Here is a 12,499-nt window from a genome sequence, read left to right as displayed (position 1 = left end):
GTGAGGCCTTCATCTCTTAAAAAAATAAAACTAAAAATGCAAAAAAAATGAAAACTAAAAACGCCTCCCTCTCCATGGTTTACACTGTAACTTTTCCAGTTATGGGAAGGTCAGTTCACTGCTGCTTTGGGACCAGTAAGAAGAACTTGATGGTTTTTTTTTTTTTTTTAACTTCCTTTGGGAAGTCAGGAAACAAAACAGTCTGGCACTTGGATACACAGCTGGAATCATTCTGGGAAAAGAAAACCAGATCAGGCCCACAAATATTTCCTCATTCAGTAGCACAATTAGGAAGGTTGCTAAGACAACAGCAGGTGTTTCTGACACACGGGGTAAGATGGGGCCAGTTCCTTTTTAACACGTGCAGATTGGACTTTGCAGGTTGCCCTGGTAATAGCTTTTTCTGGTATCATAGGTGGATGCGGGGAATTGTAAGAAACCAGGGGATATCACAGCTGTCTTTGCAGTGTGATTTCGGGCTTGAGGTCACTGACAAGTAAGTGTTGTCTGGTAAGGCGAGGGGAGTGGTGGGAGCTGTGCTTCAGCTCCTGGGTGCTGGAGCCAGTGGAGGCTGGAACCCACCTGCCCAATCTCAGCAGCCATTTCACTTGACACAAGATTGCAGCCCAGGGGTTGCAGGAGTAACCCCAGGAGGTGGAATAATTTGTATTTGTTCAGTACTCAGGAGTTTCCAAAGCTCTTTTTGGGCTGTTTGCTTCTCTGAGCCACACAGCAACTCCAAAGGTGGGATTATCACCATGGTGCCCCATTAAGGAAACCCAGGTTAAAAGACTTGATTAAGGCCACACAGTTAGAGAGCTGTGGAGCCAAAGCACAAACTCAAGGCGTCTGTTTTCAAATTCCTTGTTGCACAGGACAGAATTCTGTGCAGACACAGAATTTGGGGGGAGGCTTGGCATGAACCACTTAGGGGCAAGGGGTGAGGGCAGTGCAAGTTGTCTCTGGGACTGGCATCCTACACTCTGATCTCAGTGCCCTCACTGTCTAGAAAATGCTGCATTTTGCAGTTCAGCTTTTTTTTTTTTTTTTTTTTGAAGGTTATGCTTGGAAAGGATCTCGGATCAGTGGAAACGATTTGTTTTTGAGCTGATTAGCTCATGGAGCAAAACCATCAGTGCATGACTTTTTTTTTCCGATAAGAACAGATCTGGAAGGCTGCCCCAAGTTTGAACCGCCCCCCCCAGAGTCCCCCTTCCACCCCTGTCTGCTAGGAAGTTCTGTGGCCTCCCCTGCTGGGGATATGGCCCTGCCTTTGGCGTAGATCCACCGGCCCTGCGCTATCTTTTACCAGATCGTGTACCCTGTATTCAAGACCTGTGGGATCAATTTAGTCAAGATAAAAAGTAATGGAAAGAAGTTGAGACCAGAGATCAAAGCAACAGGTGCCAGATGGCCAGCCTGGCTGCACCCAGAAATGCTGCTTCCTTGGTTCTGATAGCAAAGCTCCAGCGCGTTCAGCCTGTGTCCCCACCCCAATCTCCTTTCAGTGCATTGTGGCAAACGGTGGGGCTCCAGGACTCCTGTGGGATGTCTTTGTCACCTCTCCCCTCTGCCCCACTCCCTTTTCTGTGATCTGTACCCTTGCACTTGTCTCCCATAGAGGATATGGCGTCAATTCAGGTCACACACAGCAGCCAGTGGGTTTTGATGGCCCACTCAGAGTTTCTCACAGCTTTGAGCTGAAATTTAAAAATGGGAAGATGCACCTAGATGTAGATTTCTGGCTTCCCTTTAGAGAGCTGAAGGGTCTGGGAAAGCTGGCAAGGTTGCAGGAGGGGCCTGGAATCAGCAGGGCAGCTTTCTAGCCAGACACACTCCCTGCCTGGCGCTTGGCCTCCTATTGCCGTCCTGGCCCTTGCAGGCCACTGGGTTTGGGACCTTTGGTGGGGGTGAAAACTGCAGAGAGACAACTTTAAAAAGCAAAAGGAAAAAACAAAAGCAAGTGTTCTTCCTTCTCAGGCGCTGTTAGGGAAGAACCAGGGGCACTATTCCTCTTCTCTGTGCAAGGAACACAGACTGGCTCACGCATAGCTTTCTCACCTTGTTCTCTCCCAGCCAGATCACTTTCGAGTTGATGATATCGCTCCAGAAAAGGTGTTTTCTGCTGTACTTGTGAACCTGTGCAGCCGCCTGCCCCGCAGCCCTCCCTCCTTCTCCCCTCCCAGCCACTTGGATCTGTAGTGGCTCCACCTGGGCTGGCATGCGCAGACCCCTGTGGCCAAGCTTTCCAGGCCCACAGAGCGGCCTGTCTCTCCTCCTCAGTCCATTGGTCTCTGCCTCTGTTATGCCACTCTCACCTATATTCATGATAAATTATTGTGAGTATTTTTGGCTTTTTAAAATGAAACTGAGTTACTTGAGAGTTAGGATCAGCTCTTACCTGTGAATGCCGTGTCTGGGCTCAGAGTAAGAACCCCACAAATATTTGCTCACATCCTGCTTCCCCTGTTTATCCTTCCTCCCTTGATGCGGGTCTCCCGGTGTTCTTGGCAATGCAATTGCTTCATAAGTATTGATTCACTAAGGGAGTGGAGAAATGGGAGCAGGCAGGGGTGAGGGGAAGAAGGCCCCGTTCTATGTCCCCATGTCTTTACTGACTCGTTCTCTCCTTCCTGTCTCCATCACTATTTGAGCAAACGTTATTGTGAGCTATCTGAGAGCCAGTCTGCTGGGCTTGGGTTGATGAAGATGAGTGAAACATTCTTGTCTTCAAGGGATCGATTTATTCTCACCCTCAACAACTCCCCACTCCTGTGTAGCAAATTCCGGAGGTCACCAGAGCAGTGCCACATCCTCCCGGGCATCTTGGCAGTGGGAGTGGCTCTGGGCCAGGGCCCTGGTACTGAGGGGCCCAGGTAGTTGGACTCGTCACACCCTCCAGAAGCCAAAGCCCAAGGACTCTGGGTCCCCGAAGGATATCTCAGGAACCCCCAAGTTCTCTACTTTGAGACATCCGTGGTGGCCGGGGTCACTCCGAGAAGTGTTACTTTGGACTTGTCCCTCGCGTTGGGTGATGGAGTCAGATGCCGCCAGCAGTGGATGGCCAGGCTTCAGGGGCACCTTCTTAGTTGATAGCTCTGTGGGCAAAAGAGTTTCCTGTTCTTTCTTCTCCGTATTAGGGACCCAGAGAAGTGCCTTGCTGCCTCCAGCCTCGCTGGTGGCTCTGAGGAGCGGGTGATGGCTGTGGCACTGGTGAGAGAAAGGGACCCGTAATTTCCAGGGGTGGGTGATGCTGCAGTAAACCCCACAAGGTGGCACTTGCCTGCCCAGCCTGAGATGCTGTGTGAGGGCGGTGAGGTGGGCCTCCCCAACCTGGAGGCAGAACGGGGAGGGGCAGGGTAATCAGCGTGCTTGCGTGGGCTCCTAATCTCTGGATCTCGGGCCTTATGGCTAAACACCTTATCCTCATCACAGCCCTCTGATAGGCTGAGCAGGTGGGGCAAAGATGTTGGTGAAATGGAAATACCCACACAGGGGTAGTATCCTTCCTGCTGCTTTCTGGAATTCATTTTATCTGTGAAATAGGAGCACTTAAGCTCATGCTGGCTTTACATACTGGAGAGGACACGGAGTTTACAGAGGGCTTTGATCTCTTTATTTTTTCAATTAAAGACCAGTGTGATAGTACAGAGGGCTTTGATTTCAGAAGAACAGAGCCATGTAAGGGTTTGTTTGCCCATTTTACAGATAAGGAAAATGGAGTCCCAAAAAGAACATCTGGCCTCCAACTATTTGGCAAAGTTGGTAGGAGGGTTCTGAGCACTCCTCATTTGGGACATGTTTGTCTGGCACATGCCAGCAGTGCCTTCTGAAATGGGAGCCCCATGAGCAGAGGAGGTACCAGCTTGGTGGAGGCCCCCGGTCCCCTTGCCAGACTAAGCCTCCGTGTAGGGGGGACTCCTGGCCTGTTAGAAGCCTGACATTGTGGCAGGCACTGTTTTCACGTGAATCTCCCCTGCAGAGCTGACCAGAGCTTGGGCACTCTTCTCATGAGCTGTGGCCGTGACGTTCAGCCTCTTGGTCTTGACAGTGTGTGACGCTGCCTCCCTCTGTAACGTGCATTGTCACGTCACTGCAAATCTGAAGCCTAAATCCCAGCATGAAGACTGCTGTCTTGTGCACCTGGGTGTCACCTGTCCTGCTGTGTCCACACAGAGCCAAGTCTTAGGAAGTGCCCTTGGGGTCCTGGGTAGGGACTCACTCTGTAGAAACAGCACTGTCTGTGTTCTCCTCCTGCCTCTGCTGTGACTGGGTGACAAGGCCCTTCCTCCCCCGGGGTCTTTGCTTTTCCTCTGTCAGATGGGGTTGCATCCACCTGAGTTCCCCCAGAGTGGTGGGGAAACGGGAAAATAAGATAATAGATGCCAAACTCGTCAGACCCGGGTAGCCTAGTTAAAATGAAAACTTCATTAAAAATTGAGAATCGGCCAGTCGCGGTGGTTCACGCCTGTAATCCCAGCACTTTGGGAGGCTGAGGCAGGTGGATCACTTGAGGTCGGGAGTTCAAGACCAGCCTGATCAACATGGAGAAACCCTGTCTCTACTAAAAATACAAAATTACCTGGGCGTGGTGGCACATGCCTGTAATCCCAGCTACTGGGGAAGCTGAAGTTGGAGAATCACTTGAACCCGGGAAGCGGAGGTTGTTGCGGTGAGCCAAGATTGCACCATTGCACTCCAGCCTGGGCAACAAGAGTGAAATTCCATCTCAAAAAAAAAAAAAAAAAAAAAATTAAGAATTGACTGGGCGCAGTGGCTCACACCTATAATCCCAGCACTTTGGGAGACTGAGGCAGGTGGATCACTTGAGGTCAAGAGTTCAAGACCAGCCTGGCCAACATGGTGAAACCCCATCTCTACTAAAAATACAAAAATTAGCCAGGCTGGTGTCAGGCACCTGTAATCCCAGCTCCTCAAGAGGCTAAGGCAGGAGAATTGCTTGAACCTGGGAGGTAGAGGTTGCAGTGAGCTGAGATTGCACCACTGCACTCCAGCCTGGGCGACAGAACAAGACTCCGTTTAAAAAAAAAGAGAGAATACTGGAGATTCTGCAGTTCTAAGTCTGGAGGAGGACTTAGGACTCAAGGACTCCAAAAAGGCACATGTTGAGAATTCCTGGACCAGTAAAGACATTACCATTCCAAACTGCATGACCTTGGGCAAGTAACGTCACCTCTCTCAGCCTCCCCTGTGAGGTTGGGGTGATATTGACGCCCACTGTGTAAGACGGTTGCCAGTGTCCTCATAGCAGCAAATGCTTAGTGGTGCTTATTATGTTCCTCTCACTGCTCTGTTTTACAGATTGGGAAACTGAGGCACAAAGGGGTTAGATGGCACAGCTAGTAAGTGGCAGACTTGGGTTCATACTGAGGCAGTTCGGCTCCAGAGTCTCCTCTCTTAACCTCTAGACCAGTGGCTCTCAGATTGTGTTTCAGGGGGACTCCTGGAGGTTTCCAAAGACCCTTTCAGGCCATCCATGAGGTTAGAGTGGTTTTCATCATCATTCTGAGACATGACTTTCTTTCTTCACCCTCTTTTCTTGCATGAGTATACAGTGCAGTTTTCAGAGGCTGCATGGCCCATGATCATGTCATCATTCAGGAAGCGAATGGAAGGTGTTGTTTGTGTATTCTTGTATTTTAAAAATTTCTCGGCTGGGTGTGGTGGCTCACACCTGTTATCCCAGCACTTTGGGAGGCCAAGGCAGGAGGATTACTTCAGTACAGGAGTTTGAGACCAGCCTGGATCAAATAGTTAGACCCCATCTTTACAAAAAATTAAAAAAATAAATTAGCTGGGTGTGTGGTGGCACATGCCTGCAGTCCCGGTTACTCAGGAGGCTGAGGTGGGAGGATTGCTTGAATCTGGGAGATGTGAGGCTGAAGTGAGCTGAGATCATGCCATTGCACTCTAGCCTGAGCGATAGAGCGAGACCCGGTTTCAAAAATCTTTTCTTCCACTTTTAATTTCTAACGTGGTAAATACCGATAGCTATAATCCACATAAACAAAACTCTTTGGCGTCCTCTGTAACATTGGGAGCGAAAAGGGTTCCTGAGACCAAAAAGTTTGTGTTGTGTTGTTGGAGGCTGTGTTACCTTATTCAATGCGATACTTGTCGAACATCTGGTGGCACCTCCCATGGTAAGCAGCGGGGCGGGGGGGAGTTGGTGCCTGTCCCAGGGAATCTCGGCTCTTCTCGTGGCCTCCCCACACGTGAGACCTCCAAGTATGAGACTGAGTCCTGAACCTGCTGGACAGATGGTGGTGCTGACTGTGCTGTGTGTGTGTGGTCGGCCAGCTGCCCGCGACAGAGCTTCCGTCTTCCACTTGGCTGCACCTGTGGTGCTCAGCCCTGACTGCGGAGTGAGCAGATGCTTGGTGGCGGGCCTCCCCTGGGGTGGAGCCGGTGTGGGTGCAGCTGCTGTGGCCCGGCAAGTCCTATTCCAGGCCAGGCCTGGCACCGAGCCAGCACTTTGCCTGTGCTGTTCCACTGAACCTCGCACCCGCCCTGTGAGGGAGGTGCTGTTATGAGTCTCATTTTACTGGTGAAGAACTCAAGGCTCAGGGAGGTTCCACCTATGCGAGGGGCAGGGCCTGGACTCGAGCTGTCTCTGGCTGGCTGGAGCCTGCGCCCCTGATGTGTTTCGGTATCTCCTGTTTGTGGCCAATTCATTTGGGTTTGGATTTGGAGTGTGCTGCCAGTGTTCCTCCCAGAGTTCTGCTCCAGCCCAGGCCAGCTGCAGGCTGCTCTTCCACTGCTCCAGCGCCAGCTTTTACTTCTTTTCTTTTTTTTTCTTCTTTTTTTTTTTTTTGAGAACGAGTCTCTCTCAGTTGCCCAGGCTGGAGTGCAGTGACATGATCTCCGCTCACTGTAACCTCCGCCTCCCGGGTTCAAGTGATTCTCCTGCCTCAGCCTCCTGAGTAACTGGGATTTAGGCATGCGCCACCACGCCGGGCTAATTTTGTATTTTTATTTTTATTTTTATTTTATTTATTTATTTATTTATTTATTTATTTATTTATTTGAGACGGAGTCTCGCTGTGTCGCCCAGGCTGGAGTGCAGTGGCCGGATCTCAGCTCACTGCAAGCTCCACCTCCCGGGTTTACACCATTCTCCTGCCTCAGCCTCCCGAGTAGCTGGGACTACAGGCGCCCACCACCTCGCCCGGCTGGTTGTTTTGTATTTTTTAGTAGAGACGGGGTTTCACAGTGTTAGCCAGGATGGTCTTGATCTCCTGACCTCGTGATCCGCCCGTCTCGGCCTCCCAAAGTGCTGGGATTACAGGCTTGAGCCACCGCGCCCGGCCTAATTTTGCATTTTTAGTAGAGACAGGGTTTCACCGTGTTGGCCAGGCTGGTCGCGAACTCCTGACCTTAGGCGATCTGCCTACCTCAGCCTCCCAAAGTGCTGGGATTACAGGCATAAGCCACTGTGCCTGGCCCAGCTTTTATTTATTTTCATTATTTTATTTCATTTTACAATTTTTACAATCAGATGCTATATTGCCTAGGCTGGTCTTGAACTCCTGGCCACAAATGAGCCTTCCACCTTCATCTCCCAAAGTGTTGAGATTACAAGTGTGAGCCACCGTGTCCAACCTGGCTCTGGGGCTTTTAGACCAAGGGTTTTGGAGCAGTAAGGTGATGTGTGGACAGAATGCAGGTTTGAATTTTGGCTCTGCCGTTTGCTGGCTGTGACTCTAACCTTTCTGATGCCCTGTCTGCGTATGACATGGCTGCTGCTACCTCTCCTTGTTAGGGGAGAACAGCACAGGGAAAACTGACGTTGTCCTTGTTCAGAAACCAGGGGTCTCCACTGTGATACTACTGGCATGGAGCTGTTATCTTCCCAAAATCTGGCCCTGGACCAACTGTGTCAGTGTCTCCAGGAGGAATTCTGGATTTCTGGACCCTTCCCTGACCTACTGATGCGGAGCTCTGTGGGAGGGGCCGGCCACCTGTATCCTCAGTGAGCTTTCCTGGCATTCAGGTGCACACTGAAGTCTGGCAATCCCTGCTTAGAGGTTGGGGGCCACTTTTAACCCCCAGGACATAAACACTGGTCACGTCCCCGTATGGGTAGCTCTTTATCAGTGGCCATATGATTTGTTGTTTAAACCAGGGCACCCTTGAGCGGGTGGGGGGGTCCCCTGAGGAGTGCACTGGGACTTCTTGGTACATGGGAACGTGTCGTTTCTCAGTCCTCTTTTTATCTTTCTGATGGCCCTAGGAGATGACGTTCCCTTCCTGCTGCAAATGGGGAAACTGAGACCTGGAGAAGGTTGCATCTGACCACACAGCTGTAACCTTGGTCCTTGATTCTAGAACGCCTTCTTAGCTGGGTTGTCAGCCTTGGCTCACCCTAGCTGAGTCCTGGTGCAGGTGGGCTGTGGAGGACCCTAGATTTCTGTGGTGCTGGAATCTTTTGAAAACTAACATAACCTTTGTAATGAGAAAAAACCAACGTGAAAACTATGGAGCTGGACATGGTGGCGCACACCTGTAATCCCAGTGCTTTGGGAGGCCAAGGCAGGAGAATCGTTTGAGCCCAGTGGTTCGAGACCAGCCTGGGCAAACTAGTGAGACCCTGTCTCTACAAAAAATGTAAAACTTAGCTGGAGGTGGTAACACACGCCTATAGTGCCAGCTATCAGGAGGTTGAGGTGGGAGGATCATCTGAGCCCAGGAGATCAAGGCTACAGTGAGCCCTGTTTGTGCCATTGCTCTCCAGCCTAGGCAACAGCGAGACCATGTCTAAAAAAAAAAGCAGAAAAAAAAAAAAGCTATGGAATGCACCTCTGGAAAAGATACCAGATGAAAGTGGAGGACCCCGTCAGCGGAAAGGAAGCAGGTGCTGGGCGTATTTGTGCTTCCTGTCTTCAGTCCCTGGGGTTCCCTCCTGGGCCTGGCTGTGACCCATCCACCACACAGACAATCGATGGCCCTCCAGGCAGAGTGATGGAGAGGGCCGCTGACACCAGCTGTCCGTCAAAGCAGATGTCCTCTTTGGGTCAGTCAATTTCTTTCCTTCCTGATTGCCTGTGAGGCCAACTGGCTGATTTTTTTTTTTTTTTTCCTGCTCCTATGAGGATGCGCATATGACAGTCCATTTTGTTGACACATGGAGAGGGCTGCAGTTGAGGGGAATTCTGGAGGGAAAGCTGAGGTTTCTGGAGCACTAAATGTAACAAGCAGTGACATAGTTAACCGGTGATGTCGAAGCCAGCAAAGCCCTCATGTGAGGAGCTTGGTGTGCTTCTGGTTCAGACAGAAATAGACACCTACCAGAGGGCATGGTGGCAGCAGTGCTTGCAGGCAGCCTTGGGCCAGACTTAATCTCCGTCCCTGCTGCCTGGCCCTCTCCTCCTGCCTTTTCCTCTCTGCTCCTTGGGGAGCTCCATGTAGCACCCGAGGATTGTGGTTTTGCTTCTGGCTGCAAGTACTTTCACATATCCTGTTGCTCAGGAGAGGGTGGAGGGGGCAGCTCCTTGGTCTCCCTGGGGAGGGGTGGGCTGAGCCGCAGGAATGTGCTCTCAGAGATCTCTGCCCCTCCTCGAGCCTCCCAGTGGAGTGGTATTATCGCAGGAAAACTCTGGTTTGTTTTTGATAAATCATATGTACAGGCTCAGGGGTCCCTTCCTCTTGGGCTGCCCGTTCGTTACTTTGGTGTCGCTGTGTTCACAGGGAAGGATGGAGACGCTGAAGGATAAGACCCTGCAGGAGCTGGAGGAGTTGCAGAATGACTCGGAGGCGATTGACCAGCTGGCCCTGGAGTCCCCTGAGGTAGAGGGAGGCTGGTATGGGGCCCAACAGAGGCCAGCAGATGAGGCTTGTTAAGAGGCGCTTGTTCAGGATGCTGGCTTATTGGAAGTTTTGGCCAAATTCATCCCCCTTTTCTGTGAACTTCATCCTGGTTTGGACTCAGAGGAGTCCCTGAGGCTTCAGACCAGTTCCTGGGAGTTCTTGGCAGTGCTGGGAAGTCCACACCTCCTGGTGCCTTCCCATGACCCCGATGCCCCAGGAGTCCCCACACTGTCGTTCCAACCCAGATCTGGAGGTGGCTCCTCAAAGCACTGGCGTGGTTTTGTACCCACTTTTCCCCAAGAGCCTTGTGCGATCCCATATGTCCAGGTGACTCTAAGGCTTCTAAGGAGCCATTCTCGGGCTGAGATCTAGCTCATCTCCCATTGGATCCTGTTTCTCCTCATAACTGCTCCCTAATCCTCTCGCTCTTAATCACAGAGTCCCTGTGGAAACAAACAGAATCCTGCCTGTGCAGAGATTTACACTTAATAAAAGATGTTCCCTGCCCCTAGTTAATCTCCTGTGACCCTGGGATGTCCCCTGTGAGATGGGAGAGGTCAGGCCACACAGCCAGAAATACCCACGGTCACCCACTGAGTGACTGCAGCTCATCCGTTGTTCTGGAAGCTCCCACTTCCTGTCCCTAATGTGAGGGAGAGGCACGAATGCAAGTCATGCCAGCTCATTTGATTTATATTTGGAGTACATGTTTGCTTGCATGGATGAGCAGGTATGGTGCATCTCTTCTGTGAACTTGTAGTATTTTGAAAGAAATAATGACGCTCCCCCATCCAGTGTCTCTGTGCTTCCATGCCATGGGGGGGGGGGGGGCGCCAGGCCGGTGAGTCCCCTGCTCCTGTTCTGGCTTGCACTCTTGCCGCCTCCTGCCTGCCCTACTTCCTAAGTGAGGAATCTTCACTGGGGTTGGAGGTGACTGAGCATTGGGGGTTGAAAAGACCTCTGGGTGGGCAGATTGTGAGGAGAGGTGGACACCATGGGGCACATCCTGCCACCCTAGGGCTTTTTCAGTCCTCAGCAAGGACGTGGAGCAAAGCTTGCTTGTTGAAGCCCCAGGGCTGACTCAAATGGCCTGTGAGGCTGTGAACTCTGCCAAGGCATTGCTCCTGCCTGGCCTGGTGCTGGGCACAGTGCGGCTCTGCCTGCATTTCTTTGTCACATATGAAGCACTGTGAGCGTGGTGCCGTGGGAAGCCCAAGGCCTGCTTCTAGAGTGTGCAGAACTGAGCAGGCGGACAGAATCGTGACAAAGCAGAGAATCATGGAAAACGTGAGCAGAAGCGACCTCTTGGGCAGAAGGCATTTGAATTTTGTGGTGTGCAGCCACACCTGTCCCATCGATCTGAACTCTCTGAGGGAAAAAAACACTCATGGATCAGGTGGAAATGAAGCAGGACAAGCCACTTAGACTTCAGACCACTGGCAAACTTTTTTATTGTGGGCTGTAAGACAGTAATTGAGTCACTGTGGGTTTGTGAGAAGAGACAGGAGCTCTCTCTTAGTTTGGGGCATGGACGCGGCTTGGAGAGAAGGGAGGTGGCAGGGGCTCTCCATGTGGAAGAGTGTGCATGGAGGGGTGTATGGAGGGGAGCTGCTTTGGGGTAGGGGCCAGATGTAGAAAGGAAACACTGTAACTTAGTCAGGATAGTTAGTCAAAATGGTTTTATCTCCCACTTTGCAATTTTTTAAAATTTTTATTTTTTTAGGCAGGGTCTTACTTTGTTGTCCAGGCTGGAGTGCAGTGGCACTATTATGGCTCATGGCAGCCTCGACCTCCTGAACTCAAACAGCCCTCCCACCTCAGCCTCCCAAGTTGCTGGGACTACAGGTGCACACCACCACACCTGGCTGATTTTTAAATTTTACATAGCAACTTTTAAGAACTTAGATACTTCTTGTCGAGTTTTGCTGTAGATTCAAAGAAAATTGATAATTATCTGTAAAGGTTAGTAGCGACTCCTTCCTTTTCTGGCTATATATCTGTATGAGTATAGATTCTTCCTGCTTATTTCCACCAAAGTAATATACTAGGACAGATTGAATTCAGAAGCAGCAAAACATGTGAAAACAGCTTTTATTTACCTATTTTTAGTCTTACCTCTTTTCAGTGACTGGGAGGACTTCACACTGAACCTCTAATATGCATCGATATGCAATTTTTAAGATTGATGCATATTTTGCATATTTATGGGGTAGATCCGAGTCTTTGTTGCATGCATAGAATGTGTGATGATCAGGCTGGGCGCGATGGCTCACGCCTGTAATCCCAGCACTTTGGGAGGCCGAGGTGGGTGGATCATCTGAGGTCAGGAGTTCGAGAGCAGTTTGAACAGTATGGTGAAACCCCGTCTCTACTAAAAATACAAAAATTAGCTAGGCATGGTGGCACATGCCTGTAGTCCCAGCTACAAGGAAGGCTGAGGCAGGAGAATCGCTTGAACCCAGGAGGCAGAGGTTGCAGTGAGCCGAGATTGCGCCATTGTACTCCAGCCTGGGCAATAGAGCGAAACTCTGTCCAAAAAAGAAAAAAAAAGAATGTGTAATCATAAGGTCAGGGCATTTGGGGTCTCCATCACCTTGAGTATTTGTGGTTTCTTTGTGTTGGGAACATTTTATGCTTCTTGCTACTTTGAAATATACTATACATTGTTGCT

At 50.6% G+C, this 12,499-nt stretch overlaps 1 protein-coding gene across 4 annotated transcripts in view; it reads left to right on the top strand.

Annotated features, from left to right (window-relative positions):
- Positions 1-12,499, top strand: part of VPS37C (VPS37C subunit of ESCRT-I) — a 31,662-nt gene that overhangs the window by 13,324 nt on the left and 5,839 nt on the right. For 2 of the 4 annotated variants that reach the window (XM_010384949.2, XM_030918664.1), the window contains exon 2: positions 9,709-9,807. In XM_010384949.2, the coding sequence (XP_010383251.1) occupies positions 9,715-9,807 (93 nt within the window). In that variant the 5' untranslated portion in view covers positions 9,709-9,714. The other 2 variants (XM_030918666.1, XM_010384950.2) reach the window with 2 other exon arrangements.

Source organism: Rhinopithecus roxellana, chromosome 15 (genome assembly GCF_007565055.1).
Source record: "Rhinopithecus roxellana isolate Shanxi Qingling chromosome 15, ASM756505v1, whole genome shotgun sequence".
NCBI classification, from domain to species: domain Eukaryota; kingdom Metazoa; phylum Chordata; class Mammalia; order Primates; family Cercopithecidae; genus Rhinopithecus; species Rhinopithecus roxellana.
The sequence above is the reverse complement of the archived record's forward strand: the minus strand, read 5'-3'. Positions and strand labels throughout refer to the sequence as shown.